This window comes from Opisthocomus hoazin, chromosome 5 (genome assembly GCF_030867145.1).
Source record: "Opisthocomus hoazin isolate bOpiHoa1 chromosome 5, bOpiHoa1.hap1, whole genome shotgun sequence".
NCBI classification, from domain to species: domain Eukaryota; kingdom Metazoa; phylum Chordata; class Aves; order Opisthocomiformes; family Opisthocomidae; genus Opisthocomus; species Opisthocomus hoazin.
The window spans coordinates 31649698-31671064 of NC_134418.1; the positions used below are offsets into that span (position 1 = coordinate 31649698).

At 38.0% G+C, this 21367-nt stretch overlaps 1 protein-coding gene across 2 annotated transcripts in view; it reads left to right on the forward strand.

Moving 5' to 3' along the window:
* The window catches only part of ANK2 (ankyrin 2), a 365935-nt gene that overhangs the window by 324343 nt on the left and 20225 nt on the right, over nt 1-21367 (forward strand). For both annotated transcript variants that reach the window (XM_075420874.1, XM_075420873.1), the window contains 6 exons: nt 1022-1250; nt 3735-3860; nt 6074-6196; nt 7763-7795; nt 10461-10482; nt 14706-20477. In XM_075420874.1, the coding sequence (XP_075276989.1) occupies nt 1022-1250; nt 3735-3860; nt 6074-6196; nt 7763-7795; nt 10461-10482; nt 14706-20477 (6305 nt within the window). The remainder of the gene's footprint in view (nt 1-1021; nt 1251-3734; nt 3861-6073; nt 6197-7762; nt 7796-10460; nt 10483-14705; nt 20478-21367) is intronic.

Here is a 21367-nt window from a genome sequence, read left to right on the forward strand (position 1 = left end):
GTTTTAGTAAGATTTTTGTGGGATGCTATTCTCATCTGCGTCATCGGATGTTTAGCAGCAACCAGCTGTCAAAAAGAACCTGTATTTCTCTAGATGAAAGGCACGTATTTCAGAGTCACAGTTAAGGGGAAATCTGAACTGTACACTTCCAGTACATCCTTCTTTACTTATATTCTGCGTAGAAATCCAGTAATGACATATGATAAACAAGAACAAATTCAGAAACCTTTTGGGCAGGTCTAGAAGAATGGTGATTAGATCAATCACCATTTCAAACATCATCAGAAACTGTTGAAGGTGATGTAAAACAGAGACCACTGAGCTTATTCTAGAAGAGATTTATTTCTTGGTAAAAGGCAGGAAAAGTTTGATCACATGTTCTCACTGTAAGGAATCAATTCAGATGAAAACAAAATTTAGGCCGTAGCCAACTTCTGAATAGAAGAAAAAACATTTATTGGATAGTTTTATGAATTTCCAGAATGTCTTGATTTTGGTAAGCCATCAATATTTGTTTAAAAATTATGAACATACTTATAAATGTAATATATATTTCATAAACACAAAAATATGACAAGGTTCATATATTCAAGTCTTCAGAGAAGGTGTATGAGACTGTCTGCCACAGGACAAGTGAACTTCTTGAAGCCTTTATAAACCAGTCAGGTACCTGGAAGGAAATAAGCTTCCAGCTGAGTGAGATCTTATCAGAAAGGCAAACAATGGCCTGGAATTTGGGCAACAGAGACTGTGAAGGGTTCGCATCTGGTGTTTAGGAGAGTAAGTTCTGGTCCAAAGGTTTTCCGTGTTGATTTTGCTTTGTGCTCTTAAATGCTTAGGGGGTACCGTGAGCATTCCTAGACTATTCTTCCCAAGTGATAACTACTTTTTTTACTTTATTCTGACTTGTCATATACAATAGGCATGGTTACCAGCTAATGCTGCCAAGACAGGAAAACATATCATTGGCTTGCTGAGATCCTTCTCTGCTGATTACACAACTCTTCATTTTCTTCTACAGATTTTGGTTGATAGACTGTCGACAAACACAAGAATCTGTTACTTTTGCTTCCCAAGTGTATAGAGAGATTATCTGTGTCCCCTACATGGCCAAATTCGTGGTGTTTGCCAAATCACATGATCCCATTGAAGCACGATTAAGATGTTTTTGCATGACAGATGACAAGGTGGATAAAACTCTAGAACAACAAGAAAATTTTGCTGAAGTTGCCAGAAGCAGGGATGTAGAGGTACTGTACAAGCATCTTAAACAGTTTTCTCCATTTTCTGATATCTGTTATTTTCTGCCTTCTATCTGCCACAAGTACTGAAAAATAATAGTCCCAACAGATACTGTCATGATGCAATATCATGCATCATGGTAAGATGGAAACTTTTACTTTTGTCAGATGTAAGGGAAAAGTAGCTGCCAGGTACGGGTGATGAAATCCTATTCCCAGTGGGCAATTGCCAATGTCTTAGTCCACAGGGCTGGTGGGAAGGTTACCTATATTCAGCTGACTGCATTTGGGTCTTCCTGGGTGAACGTACCAAAATGGAAAGTAATTGTGTGCTTCACCCACAAGGAGAGCTAATCAGCTGGTTACCAGAAGTTAGAAAGGAATTCCCTGTCTGACTTTGGTAATGCTGTTTTTTCTGCTTTCGCCATAGCATTATCGGCATTCAAATGGGACATCCAGTGTGTTCTCAGGGCAGTCCTCAGCAATTAAAAATATAGGAAGCAGGAACCTCAAGCTGAATTTAAGGAGAAAGTAAATACGGAAGTGGGCTGGTTGAGTCTGAAATCTCTGTTAGGAGACTAAGCTTTAGAAAACCCATAGGACAAAACTGAATTGAAAGAATTTGGTTTCTCAAGATGCTTTTGTATGGTGGACATATTAAACAGTTGCATTTAGAAACTGGACTGATTTTACACCAGGAAATCAGGTAATAAAATGAAGTTGGGGGTTACCATTTAGTTCAGTAGCTTCAAGTTGTTTGTTCTGGTGTCTGGGTCAGCATTTCTTTAATTCAGATTCAGAACTAGAGCAGCTACTGCCAGGTAAGTATTAGGAAATCTATTTGAGATGGCTAGTTATGCAAGCTGGAGGCATTACCCACGGTTTTTATGAAACAAAGTACAATAGTTTGTAAGAAATTTGTGTAGCTTGGCTGGGGTTTCAGGTGCACAACAAGACTGAAGTCACTCAACAGCAAGCTGAGAGGTAGCAGATAAGTGTTGTAAATGGACTTTTTCCTCACTTAGCCTAAAACTAAGTTCTATGGATGCAGGCTAGCCCTAAGTTCAATCCAAATACCTCATAGTCATTTCTGTGGTGGTCCACAGTGATTACTTAGTTTTAATTAGTTCTGTAGCAAATTGTCAGGAGACACCTTGAATTTTTTAGTTACTAACTTCCTCGTAGAAGAATGTCTGAGTAAAGATGAGTTTTGAGGGTATTGTTTTTTGCTGAACTGTTATGTTCCTGAGCCTCATACTAGGTAGGTGTCGTGAGAAAAGGGGAGATAGTCAAAGCCAAAATGTAAATCTCAGCTTCCAGTAACTTCATAAATTAATACCACTAACCAAAAAGGCAGTCAACAGTAGCATGTTTTGTCAGCATCTTTGCATACCCAGAAGTTAAACTAGCAGGTTTGATGATTATTCTGCTTTACAAAAGAAAAATTAAATCTGTCGCTGAACAGGCAAAATCTTTCCTGTGTGGAATCCAGCAAACTGCCTGCGAAATGCAGTTTTTCTGGCTCTGTCAGCTTCCTCAGAAGGGATGACAATTTGAAAGTGCTTTAACTACATGGTTGGCATATTCTTCTGCTTAGTACGGTCTCTTTTCCATGAGAATCCCACCTTTAAAAAATTTGTCCTCCCAATTCCTGTAGCTCTGACAGGCATTTCTTGTGCAGAGCAGCTAGATAAAATATGGGCTTATAAAACTGAATGACAAGGCTGAATTTCTGGAAAGTAAGGATGAGCTGTTAATGTATCGGCAGTTTGGAGGGAACGCCTCCAAAACTGGTAAACTTTTATTTAAACACGTGGAGGGGCCATAACAATACCAATCCAAGATGTAGGCAGTGTCATTATACAGGCATTTCAGAGAGGCATTTGCCTGAGGTCTGACTTTCAAAAGCTATAGGCCTTTACAAATCCAGCTGAAATAAGTAGAACCTACTGAAATACAGAATCTTTGCCTGCTGCAACAGACTGTTGCAAGTAGATTAAACACATAGGTGATCTAATTTAGAAAGTTTCTGCACTGGTAAAAAGATCCTCTGGAACTTCGTGATATTCCCAGACTCGCTTGTTATCCTACCAGTCAAAACAAGGACTTTTGATTTGATTGCTGAAGAAAATATTTCTTTGACTGTTATAACGAGGCCAGGTTAGCAAAGTATGCTAAAATTAGAGCAAATAAAAAATCCAAATTAAAATATAGATTGAGAATTTGCTCAGATTCGTAACACTGTTAATTCTGTAACAATAGCGTGACACTGTAAATGACAAAATGAGTATTCAATGTATTCCATTTGGAATTTAATAATCTGAAACGTTTCCGCAGATTTTAGGTAACTGTACCTAACAAATCTTGTAAATGCTGACGAGTCCTAGCAATTTAAGAAATTGATCAAAACTACTGTAGAATTATGCTTAAGAAGAAATCCTAACCACTTCATTGTGATTAACTGCTGCTTTGCTTCTTTTTCATTACCAATAGGTATTAGAAGGAAAACCCATCTATGTGGACTGCTTTGGCAATTTGGTGCCACTAACAAAGAGTGGGCAACATCATATATTCAGTTTTTTTGCTTTCAAAGAAAATAGACTTCCTCTGTTTGTTAAGGTAATGTTATAACATGAGCTATGGATTGTATTTTTATTTTTTGCCTATTTCTGAGTTTACAATAAACTGAGCAGACTGAAGAACAGTTCTAAATTATTTTATGATAATGGATTAAATGTTGACTTAGGCAGTTGAAACAACCACAAATGGCTACCTAAAATATAGTAACATTTTTCTCTAAATATAATTATGTGTGCCTGTGTTCTGCCATATATGCATTTATCCACAGCATTCTTTCAGTCACCAAAATCATACTTCTAGGAACCCTGTTCCCTACTTAATTATCTAAAGAGCTGATCAGGTTTGATCTTGTTTGTTTTTCTGTATCATGGTTCAATATATTGCAGGAAAAAAATGCAGAAACTGCAAAAAAAGTGTCAGAAAACAGTGTAGAATTGGCAGAAATCGATCAAAATATGGTTGTTGTACCCTACACTTGTAAATATGCATATGGCTGTAAATACAGGTATAACTGTTCTTCAACCAATTGTACTCCCTTCAGTAGCAATGCAAAACTTCCTCAGGGGTACAGTAAGAAAGGCATGGCTCCTTTTTGGATATTTCAAATTATGATTTTACCATATTTTTTAGAACAAAGCAAAAGGAAATAATTGATTTTGATAAATTCCCAACTGTAAACAAATTTTATCCCTGTAGTATATATTACTGTACTATTCTATTCTAAAACCTTTTATATGACTAGGAAAGTTTGTGAAACAAAAGCCAAAATAAACAGCCTCTATTCATGCAAAATTAACTAATGGTTTAGCCCTAGCTATAGAGGCAGTGACATAAACACCAGGGTCCACGGGGCTCATCTGCGTCGTTCATGAGATCTGCAGGGAGCAGTAAGTTATGTAAAAAAGTGCTCTCACTGCGGTCTGTGCTAGCAGCAGAGAGGGCTGCTGTCACCAAGCCACCATCACCTTCTCTTCTGGAGAGAGAGATTTGAAGGGCTGTGCAAACCTCTCCCCACAAACTTTTCCTTCTACTGGGACGTCCTGACTACAACGGAGTACACTATTACCATTACATAAAACAGTTTTAGAGAAATGCTTTTTGAATGGAAACTTGCAAAAAGTGGAGAAAATCAACCCACTCCCTCATTGTATTAAATTTGCTGTGTGCTGCTGGACAACTGTTAAACTCTCTCCCTTCTTTCCAGGATTATTTTGTAAGCTTTTTTTAATGTAGCACTTTTATCTATGCCACCACCTACCTTTGGCTTTGCGTATTTTTCTCCATGACGGATTGTCCAAAATATGTTCAAAAACATGTGTGTCTTTGCATCTAGTATTTTCAGTCTGGTAAAGTTCATACACATGTATCTAATTGTATCATTTTATCAGTTCAGAAAACTAAGAATGAGGTAGTGCTTGGAGTTGTATTTCTTCTGTGATATTGTGCATAATCCTGCTGACATTATGTACGAAAGCTAGAACTACATCACTAATATCTCAAGTTCTAAGTGTTTGCACTTGTTGCTACTCACAACTGTGAAAGAGATTTTTCTAAGATTCACTGCAAAATCTGAAAGTATGGCATTGTGTAGTATCTTTTGTAGATCATAATGGTCACACGTATAAATAGATTCCAGCAAATTTCTTCATTCTAAGACTAGGATTTATCAGTACATTTGAGAAAACATTTTGCAAATGTATTTTAAGTGTAGTCTTTCACTGTTTTCAGCCAAAAGAGCAGCCAAATGAACAAATACAATATTTAATACTAAAATTTTGAGCAAAGGGTTATTGCTAACATAAGCATAAATATGTATGTTTGCCGTGTGGGGGGAAAATGACTTAGTTCCTTTTGTTACCAAATACAAAATGAGTCTCTGTTATGACCATAACATTTGGGGACCATTTCAGTGGAAAATGGGTATTGCAAGTTATCATGGAAGCCCAATCATACTGGAAAGTCTCTGTTCTTTTAAGACTGTGATTACAGTGTTAGGACTCTCTTCTGTAAATGAGGTTCTAATGTATAAGCATGTACGTGCTCCTGTCATCTCTTGCTTTGACACACAAATACATCTGTATGTACATTTACAAAAAAGCAGGAAAAAAAAGAGAAAACACATTATTTTTGCCTACATGGACTTTTCTCCCACATCTACCCTCTTTCTGCTAAATAGTTTTGAGTGGCACTAGTAGATCATACAGCAGAATAGCAAAGTAACAGGTTAAATGTCTGTATGTTTGCTCTACCAGGTGCGAGATACCACCCAAGAACCCTGTGGACGATTATCATTCATGAAGGAGCCAAAATCTACAAGAGGCCTTGTTCATCAAGCCATATGTAATTTAAACATCACTTTACCTGTTTACACAAAGGTACTGTGAAATTGTACTGATCTATAGTCATCAGATTATAATATAAACAAGTAATGAGTAGGAGGGCAAAATATTGTTAAAGCCTTGTAGTCAGGTATTTTAAAGAAGAATAAATAGCACCCAAGGGCTTTCAATTTCTTGGGTTTGGTACTCCTAATGCCAGTGTTCAAAGAGGTTATTGAATATTTTTTGAGGACTTGGAAGAGATGACATAGGGGAGTTGAAAATCCAGTTTGCATTACATAGGTCCCATTATTTCATTTGATGTTGCACAAGACCGATACTAATCTTATTTTGTACAGAAATTTTACCCAGATTCTGTTCAGGGGTGAGACAGATCTGGGACTCAATGACTACCTCTAGATTAATTTTTTGTTTTACCAAAGACTTCCCATGCTGCCTAACCATGTTTTGTGACACCTCTCTGGAGATGAAGTTACCATTCATACCTCTTTCACAAAGTGTAAGGATAATGTCTGTAGATCATATGATGTTCTTAAGCTGTGAAGTACAGAAGGAGTGAAAATTATTTGTGATTTTTTTTCATTTGCCCATTTGAAAGTTAATGAGCTTCGTGATAGCATTTTTCGCTAATGGCCTTGTTTGTCTGTGGTGATAGTGGTAAAAACATAGCAGATGAGCTCTAGAATTTGGAGAGTTTGTAGTAGTGCTGAAAATATTTTCTTAGGTTAGATTTTAATATTACATTGACTTTTGACACTGACTTTTCTTCCTACATCTGATGAAATCCTTCAAGAATCTACGAGTATGTCACATCACATAAGTGGTCTTTCTTCAGAATATTGTTGTAACAGTTATTGATGTATCTGGGGGAGAAAATCGACCAATATCAAGGGCAGAAAAAGGAGAGGAAAACTCTAGTATGAATTAGTATTTATAAATAACAAAATTGAGACCAGTTGAATTCTCATAAATTATGGGAATGCCCTTGATTTCTGCTTAAGTGAGATCAGATATTAAGAAGCACTTCTTTTCTTAGAAAGAGTCAGTTTATTGATATACTGTGATAACTCATGTTTTTTACTGTCCTTGTCATATTAGGAGTTGCATGCGTCTTAGGAGTGTGTTAGGCTATTTGCCCAAAATCTTACCTGTTGATGTTCATTTTTTCTCAGCATTTTTAGCATACAATATAATCTTTATTATAGCTTTTTTGTATAATTTAAAAATAACACATCTCAACATATTTTAACTTTCAATGGGTAATGTTCTTAACTATTTTAAGTATTTAGTCATGCTAATTAATGGGTGCAAAAGCATGTATATATTTTAAGTTTTGGTACAAATAAGGATCACTAGAAGTCTTAACACCCAGAAGCAACTCTTCTGTTCATAATTCGCTTGATTCTGTAGCCTTTTGTGTTTTAAATGGACAGTTTAGTTTTGCTGCTTTTTGACATAAGAAATCAATTGCAGAAATGTACTGCATTTTCTTCGTTTCTGTTAAATGTTGTCAGAAGTTTTCCTACTCTCCTTTTCTAAAAAATTTGCGTTTTGCCTGCTGTTTTCCCCTTCTCTTTTTGCATGGCGTTTTGGAACTGAAAGGAATCAGAATCAGATCAAGAACAAGAAGAAGAGGTAATGTCGCTATAACAGCATGTTACTGCTTATGCATACTACTAAAATACAACTAACAGATACAGCTTGGAAGATTAAATCTGTAGTGAAACAGGCATACCAATCATTAGCTCAGTGCTACAAAAACAATGAAGCGGAGTACAGCTCCAAAGATCTTGCACAGGCTCACTTTTGGAATTGACTAAGTTTAACTTCCCTACGTTAAAGTTTTGCTGATTCAGATGCACGGATTTTGGAGGTGTATAATAGTTAATTTTGCTTTCAGAATGGTTCCTTAATAATTTAAAAATTATATATATATTTCTTTAAGCTGAGTTCTCTACAGCACAAAAAAAGGGCAATGGGATTGGTTTTTCTGATTCTGAGAACAGAGGAACAGACCTAAATACAACAATTACCTCCATCAGCGACTTCCCCACTGTTGGGGAGGAGTCTGCGACCAGATTCCAATTGAATGCGCTACCTGTGTACCTGAAAGGGCTGCAATTCACAAATCTTGTCCATTTATAACATCCAATAGACTGGATCCTAGAGATTTCTGAGTTGCATTGCTGAAGTCCAGTACAGAATCAGTGTTAACCCAGAAGTTACAAGTAAGTTTACCCCAAGTGAAAGGTGCAGAGTTTTCATCTTTAGCATAAACTGAATTGCATCTTAACGGAGAAATGTGGCCTATTCCCCCCTGCGTTCTCAGCCCCGTTGTGGCAGTTACATATGTTTCTTAAGGTCTGACCCCTACATGAACGAGTAACATTAGAAAAGCATCCCCACATTTTGATGATGTTCAGCTGTTGGAAACAAGTAAGAGAGCCAGCACTGCAAAAACAGTCTGCTGCCCAAAGATGATGGACATCTTTTCCACGAACCATAGAACAGAGTTCAGAAGTTTTGTTGCATGGGTTGCAGTTTCCTATTATCGTTACAGAAATATTTACCGCTCTTATTTCAGTGCTGAAATATAGGCACTGTCAAGCAAGAGCATGGCCAAAGCTTTTAAGCTAATTTCCACTACATTTATTCAGAAGGTAACCTCTCTTATCAGGTGGTCATTCAATTTCCTACCAAAAGCATGGAACTAATTCTTTCTATAATGCTGTTTATGCATTCCCAGTGGAATCCCCAAAAGTTTTTTTTAGCAAGTCTATGGTCTGTAAAAGCAGTGTAAAGGATATTGGAAAATTAATTTTCCAAACATTACTGACTTCTTATATTTTTATATAAGAAACTACAGCACAAAAAGACAAGCTCAGTGATGGCTAAAAACACCTTCCATTTTAAATTAATTTTTGTTCACTTTATTCATTTTTATGTTAATAATATTGATTAGTACACTGACAAAATTCCGGACTGATTTGGAGGAACTTAAAGTAAGGAGAATTAAAGGATCATAGGGATCCTAGGTTACCATGTAGGGCGATCTGTGCATCAAAAGGATTCATACTATTATGGATCTGTAATACAAGCTGCGAAGTGTGAAGTTTAATAATGTGAACCTAAATGATTGCAAGGTGTCTATGAACAGGTAAGTGTGGCCAGTGATTTACTTGTGTTCATGTTCAGTTTATGGAAAAACAAGAATTAGTAACATCTTAACAGACAGAATATATTGCATTTATCTTTTTAAATAATACTTTTAAACAAGTAAAACCTTTTCAACGCTTACTAAAAAAAACTATCTTGGAGGCTTTAACATACACAGGATATTGTATCAACAGTACTGCATAGCTGATTTTCATTCCTCGCAGTCATCCTACCACCACAAGTTTGTATAGGAAATTAAATGTTTAGTACTACTTCTAACTTTGTATACTTCTGCATATCCAAATTTACACACCAAAAAATCTTTTTTCACTTGTGTGGACAAATGATTGTGCTAGCAGAACCAAAAAAGTCAAACTACAAGGCAACTTCAAAAATTTGCTTCTTGAATTTTCCTAGTCTGACATTGCATTTTTTAAATGTTTTTTTTGGCAAGGACTATGTTTTCTTTTGAGTAACAGTAAAATTGTGTGGCTTTTTCAATCTATACCCATACGCACTCTGAAAAAGCCAAAAGAAGGCCTCTGAGGACCATTATTGCTTCTGTTTAGAGGTATCAATAGCTATTAGTGGCATCAAGACCTAGTTCTTGCCTTAGGCAGTAGCACTTCTGCAGTCATTTCTGCACCTGCTTTTCATCATCACAAATTACTGAGGCAAAAATGCAAACCGTGATCTCAGAATGAATATGCCAAATGAAACTATGTATAAAGCATACTATTTGCCTTCCAGATGAGACATATGCCTTCAGATGACCGTATTTGACTTTTTCACTTAAGATGGGAAGAAATAAATTAAGAACAATGCAACAACATACCCAGTAATACAGAAGTCTGGGTCCTCTATACTGCTAGTCGCATTTAAAGAAAATATATTGCAACATTTTGCATCTGCTATTGACGATAATTATAGCAAAGTAATAATTTTTCTGTTATTATAAGCGCTAAATAAATTAAGCCATGCTTTTACCATTATTTTAAATACAGTCTTGGTTCCATTTAAGTCAATGAATCTGTGTGTCTCCATACATCTAGTGGATTTGACTCAACCTGTACTACTTCACTAGTGACTTTATATATATTGATTATATTAGAACTTTTAAATTTCCCCCTTTTTTCTCTTCCAGGTTGATATGACTTCAGAAAAAAGTAAGATTTTCATTGTTTTTGAAAATGTTATAATGCAGTTTGTATGAAAGATGGTGAAGAATAAATATAAGCATGAAAGAGACCTAAGCTTTAACTGCTATTGCTAATAACATCAATACTTTAATAATGTATTAGAAAATAATTTAATACCAAAGCAGCTATCCAATTAGATACATTTTAATGTATAAATTAACAAGTAACAGTTTAAAACAGTTCATCTAAGCGTTTACTTTCCTTTGACATCCCTAGTGATCCCGCTATTGCTATTTTGCTTGTATGAATGCTCATCCCTCCATTTTTTTTTGTCCATTTGTTGACACACATTGTTGCCTCATATTTGAGATGAATGACAGTATCACTTTTAATGAAAACATAAATAATATTCCAATATATTTCATTAAACTCATGAAATACAACCATGCAAAAAAGTGATACTGTCCAAAGTAATCAGGCTGTTTAATCCTTCCCCCCCCCACCCCCCCGCCCTTTACTGTGGTGAAATATGACTGCAAATATGACTGTTAACCTTGGTACAGCATATATACAGAATCAGGCCATTATTATTAGAAACTGAGGGTGAGTGGTTCACAATGCCAAAAGATCTCCTTTAAAGAAGATGCAAATCAAACAAATACATACTCAGTCTGAAGAGTATCTCTAACAAGAACTGTTTTCAAATGCAGTGTTTTCTTTAGTCTGTTTAGCAAAAGAACAACTTCTGTCTTGTTTCCCATTCAAAGTGCAATGTCTTGCCTTTTTTCTACATTGCATTTTGAGGGTTAGTTATTCTTGATGTACTATGTGTATGTTTTAACTGGAAGGACAACTGCATCATGACCTGAAGATCAAATGGATGATCATTCCCCTATAATCTCCTTTGTCTAAAGCAGAAATGCTTCATCTAGACAATAAAAGACATTGGGGTGACAAAACAGATAATAACGTGGTGGGAAATAATATTCCCCATGATTAACAACATTATTAGTATCAGATTTTTACTCTAATTCATTATTATTTACACTAGGACAACCAATTTCATCAAGATGGAAAAGATACACCATAGTTTAGCCAGCAGAGTGGAATTTCAGTTGCCCCATGACTCACCTTGGCTATGGGAAATGGGAGGCAAATTCAACAGAACAGTAAAACATACAAGTGAAAAAGGACTTGAATGCTCCCCTTGCCACATAATTATTTACTTAATGCAGCACACCCACCCTATTGAAGGTGGCGAGATGCAGGTTTGGTGAGGTTGCTCATTTGTGGCTGTCACAGTCTCATCTAAATTCAACATAACATAGATCTGGAATTTTTGTTGACTCTTATACTGGATGAATGAAAATACCAGTCAGATAGCAATTTAGTTTTGCTACTTCTTCTTTTGGCTTAATGGAGAATTAGAACAGCTGCAAGCAGGAGAGTGAGAGAGACACTGTTCCCAGGAATTGTTAAAAGTTAATTAACAAACACAAAAGAGACCAACAAGTGCCTGCTTAAAGACCACTGAGATGGCTCACATCGTGATGTCCAAATGGCTGGAAAACATACTTACAATCAAGCAACTTCTTTTCAGGTGGTTAGCCCAGCTCCCTTATACTTCAGCTAATGGTCGTCTTTAGTTCAAATAACTTTTAATTGCAGTGAGGTAATGAGTGACTGATTTTTTGGGGCCAATAGTTGTACTGTTCAGTAAGAACTAGGACTCACATGTGCATGTCCTTGGTTTGGGAATGATTATTTACATAAAGGGAAATAGATCTATGAGACAACACAGAAAATCTCACCTATGTCAAAATACTGCCAATTTCACCTTCAAGAATAGACCTTAAAAGTCTCAGCCAGAACCGGGATTAGAACTGATGTTTCTGACAAATGTGTTAGAGACACTACCATTTGGCCATAGAGTCAGTTCCTTCCTGATCTGCTAAAGAGTTAATACAAGTAAACAGCTCTCATGAGAAGAATCCAAAAGAACAAGGGCAAGCCAAGAACATGACCCAGAAGAGCTTAGCAGTTAGAGGTACTTAGTTTCAAGATCCACTGTGCTGAATCCGAAACAGTTTCCCACTGAGAAAAGAAATAAAAGATAAAATCAAACAACAAAACCTCCAGAACACTATAATATACAGAGAGGTTTTATCAGTGTCTTCTGTTTCAGCTGTTCTACTTAATCTAAAGAATTATTCTCAGAAACGAACATTTGGACTTCAATTTTCAAAGTTACATTGAGAGACAGAGCAGCCGCTAAGACAGGTGTGCTATACTCGCCTTCCTTGGCAGAATGAACAGCTTGGTAACAAGCTAGAAACACTTCAGTGCAGGTGTGAGGGAGGCCAACCAGGTCATATCCAAAAGCCTGTAACATGGCAGGGAAGAGTACTAATCTGGGATGTTAATGACTACACTGCCTATCCTAAAAGGTGCTTGTCACGGACTTTACCAGCTGCATCTACTGACAGCTATTGACCATTCCTGACAGCGTAGGGGTTCTCTTCTTTTTCTCTAGTAGTGATTCTAGCACTGCTGCCTCACTCTGCCAACTAGCTATGCCACAGAGAACCCCAGCAAGCATTCTTGCTACCAGCCACACACCTTTCAGATAGTACTTGTGTTTTTCTTCCCACTGGAGCTTCTTTGCTTCAAGCTAATTAACTTGGCTCTTTGGCCAGTGAGATAGTCATCCATTGGACCTTTATGAAAATATGTATTACAAAGCTACAAAATTACTAGACAGCATTTCAGTATGCGCTAGAGAATTCATGCTAAAAACAGCAGCGATGAAGCACCACATTTTTAGCACCAAAATCACCCCCAGCAATCTGGTTATAATTAATGTACAGCACAAACATTTAGCATTCATTATACACAAGAGAATAGTGTAGCAAAATGGATATTTTTTACAATGAAATACCGATAAGTATGTATTGCTTAGGTTCTCCTGATTTGCATTACTACTTTGACTTTAAGACTGGGGTGCAGAAATGTGTCAAGTTTTATGTGATGTACTACCTTTACAAGAAAAAATGTACAATTATAATTTCTAAGCATTGTATTCTGTTCATAACTTGCTTCAGTCTTCCAGTGTTTCATTCTGTTCAATATACATTTTCTAGTAGTCCTTCCTGAAATTAAATATTCCCAACAGGCGGTTATGGCATAAGGGGAATTACCTGCATCCAGTTTACTGTATATAGATTGCACAGATTAAACAAATATTTCACCACAGTATGTTTTACAATATTTTCGTGTATCTTTATATGATTAATTTTTAGAGCTCTTGTTTTTTAACTGCAGCTACATACCCAGCAGCCGTTGCAACACCTTTGCTTTGCATGGAAATAACTTGCCTTACATGAATTGTATGTATGTGTCTAGTGTGACTGTCTCTGATTTTTGGTTGCCATACATTACATTTTTTAAAACTTTGAAATCACTTCTAAGTTGATTCACAGTTTTTTCTTATTATCTCTCCTTTTCTTCTCTGTCTTCTCTTTCCTCAGTCAATTCATTAGTTGTCAATGAGGATGTTCCAAGGAAAGGACCATGCCTCTTAAAACAAAATAATGTTCGTTTCATTGTTTAGGTGTGAAATCCCCTTAGATGAAATGCCGGTTTGCAGCTGATTCAGATCTCTACATATTTGATCATATTTTACATTATTGCAGAATTACTTTCAACTTTTTATTTTGGTCATTAAGGAAAAAAAAATATTAACCCAATGTTATTCTGACAGTTTGCTAACACTGGCTTTCTCTTAGAGGAAATCGACTTTCAATCAGTTCTAATGCTTTCCCCCTTTTTTCTTGTTTATTTTTATTTCAACATTGATCTGTAACATCTGAACAATCTTGAGATGCCTATCTTTGTGTAACTTCACTGTGTTCTGTTTTTAATTTTAAATTTTGTTGTTGTTGTTTTGGTTTTTTTAGTGGTGTCCTGATTTGGTTTGTTACAGCTTTGGTAATGTATGTGTGGTTGTGCTATATTGATAAAGTTAAGCAAGTTATTTCCTGCCATTTTCCTTTTCAGTTCCCCCCCCCCCCCCCCCGTTAGCTTTGCTTTGCTGTTGTACCCTCAGATCTTGTGGATCCACCATTCCCAGCCCATTTTGTTGACCTTCCTACCACTGCAACCAAAGACTGTCATTTTCAGTCCTGATTACATTTTTCAATCTCTATTTTTGATTTCCATTTTACTTTCAATGTTTTTCATTCGCATCAAAGATGACGAGACAGAATCTACAGAAACATCTATCCTGAAAAGCCATCTGGTTAATGAAGTCCCCGTACTAGCCAGTCCAGACCTGTTGTCTGAAGTTTCTGAGATGAAACAAGATTTGATCAAAATGACTGCCATCTTGACAACTGACCCTTCTGATAAGTCAGGCTCCATTAGAGTGAAAGATCTTGGAAAACCCACAGAAGAAGAGCCAGGAGAGCCTTTTGAAATAGTTGAAAGCGTGAAAGAAGACTTAGAAAAAGTAAATGAAATTCTGAGGGGTGGATCCTATACCAGAGAAGAACATGTTTTGCAGAAGTCCCTTTCCAAAGAAGAACTGGTAGAAGAAGAATGGGTCATTGTCAGCGATGAAGAAATTGAAGAGGCCAGAAGAAATGCTCCTTTAGAAGTCACTGAACCTCCCTGTGTAGAAGTCAGGATAGACAAAGGAACAACAAAATTGGAGAAGCCAGACATGACAGGAATGGTAGATTACCTTACAGAGGATTTAAAAACGTATGTTTCTCTTCATGAGGTACAGCCACAAGCCTTACAAGAAGACTTAATAGAAGAGAGATTTGAAGCTGTAGTAATGAGCAGGGATTCTGAAAAAGAAGGACGAGAATCTCCAACAAATGAAACGCTAAGTCCGCAGGAGCAACACAAGCCAGCCTTAGAAGTTAAAAAGCCGGTTAGGACAAAATTAAGAGACAAGCAAAAGCAAAAGGAAGGTAAGATGCACAGCAGTGAACAACAACCAGGACCAACGAAGCTCACTTCAGATGAGTCACTAGGTGAGGAACCTGGCTTAACACTGACAGCTGCTCCTGAGGCTAAAGCTGTATCCCCTGTTATAGAGGAAACTCCCATTGGCTCAATAAAAGATAAAGTTAAAGCTCTTCAGAAGCGAGTGGAAGATGAACAAAAAATAAGGTCAAAACTTCCTGTCAGAATTCAAACAAAAGAAGGCACCTCTGAAAAGGCTTCTAAAAGACCAGTACAAGTCAAAAAAACAGTAGCACACAAAACACAACCGCCTGTTTCACCTTCTTCTAAGACAGAAAGACTTGAAGAGACCATGTCAGTTCGTGAACTGATGAAAGCCTTCCAGTCAGGTCAAGACCCATCCAAGAATATATCTGGACTGTTTGAGCACAAATCTGTCAAACAGAAGCAACAGCTCCCTGAGAAGGAAACAACCCGGAGAAAAACAATCGCTTCACAAAGTGAAACGAGGCGAGTATCAAGCCACAAGACAGACAAACAGAAGGACAAACAAAGCACGATATTAAAAACAGAGAAAGAGCCGCAATCAAAAAAAGGAAAAATGCAAATTTCTACTGTTGAAATTACCAAGAAAGCTGTAGGTAAAGACCAGGTAAAAGAGCAGAGCACCAAAAAACTAACGGAACCTCTGCCTCCAGTATTTGATGATGAAAGTGCCAAAGATACAGCGGTTGTAAAGGGCAGGACTTCTGATGACCAAGGAGATACTGACTTCCAGATCAGCCCTGACAGAAAAACCTCAACAGACTTTTCTGATGTCATTAAAGAAGAACTGGAGGATAATGACAAATATCAACAGTTCCGACACCTTTCAGTGACAGAGGAGGGAGAGCTTAACTTAGAGCAAGTACTGACCAGTCCTTTCAGTGTTGCTTTTCCCACAGAGTATGTGAAAGATGGATTCCTTCCTGCGCTTTCTCTGCAAAGTGCTGCTTTTGATGGGAGCTCAGAGAGCCTTAAACATGAAGGTGTGGCTGATTCTCCAGGTAGCCTACTTGACGGAACCCCTCAGATCAGCTCTGAGGAAAGTTATAAGCATGAGGGTCTGGCAGAGACTCCAGAAACAAGCCCTGAAAGCCTTTCATTCTCACCAAAGAAAACTGATGGGCAAATTGAAGAAGCTAAAGAAGCAGCTAGAGCACACGCAACAGCAGAAACATATTCTCCAAAGGAACTGTCTCCAAAGGAAGATGAAAAAGGTATTACTGAAAGACAGCTAGATGCTGTTACTGAGACTAGTCAGTCTCATTCTGACCATGTATCAGAAGAGCTTGTACCTACAGCCTCTGAAGAAGAGGCTGATAAAGAAAGTAGCTCAGCTTCCATTATGAAAGATATTAGCAGGGATAAAGAATCCAGAACCAGTGCACATTTAACTAAGGCTTCTGAAACACATGACACTGCTTTAGAAAATGAAAAATATATAACCTGTGAACACCGTGTTGTGGTTAGAAGTCCCCAGAAATTGGAACTTTCACTTGCTAGCCATGATAGTGAAAGCTTTAGCCCAGTTGCAGATGACTCTTTGGCTATAATTCATAAAGACTCACTGGAAGCAAGCCCAGTGCTAGAAGATAACTCATCACACAAAACGCCTGATTCTTTGGAGCCCAGTCCTATGAAAGAGTCTCCCTGCCGTGATTCCCTTGAAAGTAGCCCTGTAGAACAAACAGTGAAGGCTGGTATTTTGGGGCAGGGTCCTCTTCAGTCTGTCCTTAGCAAAGGAGAAACCTGCCCAGAGCTGGCATCGGTGCGTTCCAGGATTCTCCGTGACCCTGAGGGAAGTGCTGATGATGACAGTCTAGAGCAAACATCCCTCCTGGAGAGTTCAGGGAAAAGTCCTCTTTCACCTGAAACTCCTAGTTCTGAAGAAATTAGCTATGAAATCACACCTAAAATGGCAGACTCGCAGGCACTGTCAAACGTACCAAAGTCGGCCGTGATCCCTGAAGTCAATGAGGAACCAGAGGATGATCCAGAAAGTGAACCAAAGAAGAGATTCACCCCTGAAGAGGAGATGTTTAAAATGGTGACCAAAATCAAAATGTTTGATGAATTAGAACAAGAAGCAAAACAGAAGAGAGATTACAAAAAGGATTGTAAGCAAGATGAATCTTCTGTACTTGCTGATTCAAAAGCTGCGTGTGAAGCTGAAGAACCAGAGTCAATAGCTGTAGAAGAAAAAGATATACCTACAGTGGTGATGTCTGCAGCTGAACCTAGAAAAAGTTCTTCCTCTTCAGAAAGTGAGCCGGAGTTGACTCAGCTAAAAAAAGAAGCTGACTCAGGCCTCTTAATGGAGCCAGTGATCAGAGTCCAGCCACCCTCACCATTACCATCCAGCATTGACTCCAGTTCTAGCCCCGACGAAGGAGGTTTTCAACCCATTGATTCAAAACAATGCTCTGTCAGGATAGATGCAGTTAAAGCAGAACAGGATAAGCCAACAGAAGATGACAAAGAGGAACCAATTATCCCTGGGGACAGCTGTAAGGCTTCCACAACAGAATCAGGCACTTGTTATTCTGATCGTTGTGTATCAGCAGTGACTAATGAATCAAATGCTGACAGTACAGAAGACAGTGAAACAGTTAGTCCCAATGCCCCAGTCACACAATCCGGGGGTACTCTGTGTCATTCCATTGGTGACAGTTCTCAAAAAGAAGTTCATGTTGAGTCTTCGCTAACACTACAGCAATATGATACTACTGAAAAAGATGTCAAAACCACTGCATTGTTAACACACACAGATCTCATTTCTACAGGGGCTGTGTCTGAGAAAGTAGATGATAATTCTTGTGGACACAGTACCACTGAGTACTCTGTACCACAAGATGGCAAACTGGCTGAAGATGGTACCACTGACCATTCTGCTTTGGAAAGTGATTTGGGAAAAGCAGATACAGATTTTAAAACATCTCAAAGCGATATTCATGCTGAGGAAGCCTTACCAGAGTATTCATCCCTTACCACTGAAACAACGGAACTAGAAGGTTGTGTAGCAGATGCTGCTGAAAGTAGTGCTCCTTATGTAGTAAGTCCTTATGAAAATGTGTCTTCTGAACATTTCTTTACTGACTCTGAAAGTAAGGTAGGATCTGGTAGAAGTCTGCTACCTAGGGAAAACTATTCCTTTGAAGAAGGAAAAGATCAGACTGGTGAAGCTTTATTTAGCAGAGACACAGGTAGTGAATATCACTCTTCAGAGGAAGTATATATGGAAATAGAACCAAAACCAGAGGATGCATTTCAGAAAATGTCACAAGGATCTTCAGCATCAGATTGTACAAAATTAGCTGAATCTGCCCTTGAGGATGTGAGAGATGAAGCAGAGAAATTGATCAGTCAAGTTGTCATCACTAAAACTGATGTGGATTCTGACATGTGGAGTGAAATACGTGAAGATGATGAAGCTTTTGAAGCTCGGGTGAAAGAGGAGGAACAAAAGATATTTGGGTTGATGGTAGACAGGCGATCACAAGGCACAACACCTGATACAACACCGGCCAGAACACCCACCGAAGAAGGGACACCACTTAGTGAACAAAATCCTTTTCTTTTTCAGGAAGGAAAGTTGTTTGAAATGACTAGAAGTGGAGCCATTGACATGACCAAAAGGAACTATCCAGATGAAAACTTTCACTTCTTCCAAATGGGGCAGCAGCCTCAGGAAGAAGTTTCCTTATCTGAAGAAGTGAAAGAAGCAGCAGAGGTGGAGTCTTCTAAGCTGAAGAGCTCACCAGATCCGTTTTCACCTTCAGAATCAGAGGACTCGGATATACAAGAAAAAGATACGTTGAAATATTCACCCCTAGCATCTGAGTCTAGTGATAAATCAGAAGAAATGACAAGTGAAGGTGTCAGCATAGGCACCACAAAAGCAGATCTTAAATCCAGAATTCCAATCAAAATGGGTATTTCAGCTTCTTCAAAATCGCCAAAGAAAGAAACTGCTGCCTCTGAAGCTGAGCCCCTCTTCCGAATGGAGACTGACTTCGTTGATGTCAGTCAGGTGCCTTGCCCTATCTCTCCTGAGCAGTCTGTAGGAGAAGATGAATTAGATTTTTCTGAAGTCACTAGATTAGTTTTTTCTGAACAGGGTGAGGAGTCCCCAGACTCTTCACCAGAGGAACAGAGATCTGTGATTGAAATCCCTACTGCTCTAATGGAGAGAGTGCCTTCTTGTGAAAACAAATCTAAAATTCCTGTAAGAACAGCTGCTGCTGCATCGCAATCCTTGCAACAACTGGAAAATGAGAGCCTTCCCACAGACAGCCTCCTAGACAGTTTGCAGTGTGAAGGAAAAGATGACCAAGCAAAACCAAAGTCTAAAATTCCTGTCAAAGCAGCTTTCCAAAAAGCTGAACAACAATATACATGCTCAGACACATCTGTCCGCAAGCTAGAGTCACCCAAAGCTCTTGACATGACAAGCAAACTACCTATGAAACAAGATAACCGAAGTAAATCTGAATCTGATGCAAATATTCCCATGGACCCGAAGACTAAACGTTCAATAAAAGCTAGGAGTTACGCTGAGGCAGAAGCAGAGACCAGGGAGAGGGAGAGAGAGATGAAGCTTGAGCTAGACTCAGATGAGGCAACGACAGCAAGACCCAAGGTATTTTCATCGCGGTTGCCAGTTAAAAGCAGAAGCACCACAGCCTCCCGCAGTGCTTTTAGTCCCACAAAAGAAAGTAAGGAACATTTTTTTGACCTGTACAAAAACTCCATAGAATTCTTTGAAGAAATTAGTGACGAAGCTTCTAAATTAGTGGAAAGACTTACGCAGTCAGAGAGAGAACAAGAATTAGTTTCAGATGATGAAAGCAGTAGCGCCCTAGAAGTTTCAGTTATTGAAAATGTGCCATCCAGTGAGACTCAGCAGTCAGTTCCTGAAGACATCTTTGACACCAGACCCATTTGGGATGAGTCTGTAGAGACTCAGATTGAACGTATCCCTGATGAAAATGTCCATGACCATGCTGAAGGTATTTGCCAACGACTGGGATTCCCTGTGCGACGCATGTCATGAATTAAACTTTTTGGTTTTTTTGTTTTCTTTGGGGTGTGTGTGCGTATGTATGTTTGTATATATGTGCAAGGTGTGTGGCATTTTCTTTTAAGCTTTTGGTGGCTAGTTGTGGGTTTTTTTCCCCCGTGAGCTGTGTTTGGTTTTGTGTGTTGTGTCTGTGTTTTTCTTGTCTCTGAAACAATCTCAAGATTGCAAACCATGAATGCTTATGGGAAGTGTTACCTTAATACAAAAAAAACACTTCTAAAAATATGTATTGTTTTACTATTAAGCTGATTGCTTAGGTCATGCACGTTTTGGCTTTTGGCTTTCCCTGGCGCTGTTCTTAACTATTCATTTTTACTAATGATGAAGTATTTGGGCATTGATTTAAATGGAGCAGGCAAATTTATTTTCTTCTGAGTTGTTACACAAAGAAATCTCTGGAAGTTTTAAACAATTTAGTGTTTCGTGTTCCTTTTTTTGATTATCTGTGTTTCAAGAAAATTCTGTGTCACCAGTAACTTTAGTACAAGTTTTCTGGTGCTTGGTTTTCCTCTCACCTACAGAGTAGCCATGATGGAAATCCAGCAGCTAAAATGAAACATGCATAGATCATTAACCCTAAGCAATTCTCTGAACCTGATATATCGCAATCCATGTGAGCATTCAGGGAAAATCAAAACTCAAATTCTGCCATCCTCAAATTAGTTTTGGGGATGGGAGGAACAGTCAGTCTCATTGTTACCAAAGTAAATGAAGACTGGCAAATGAACATCTGTTTTTTCCTTGCCTTCATTGTAAGTATTTTGTATCATTCCCTAGCTGAAAAGGTCAAAGACACTTACATGAACAATATCTCAAATA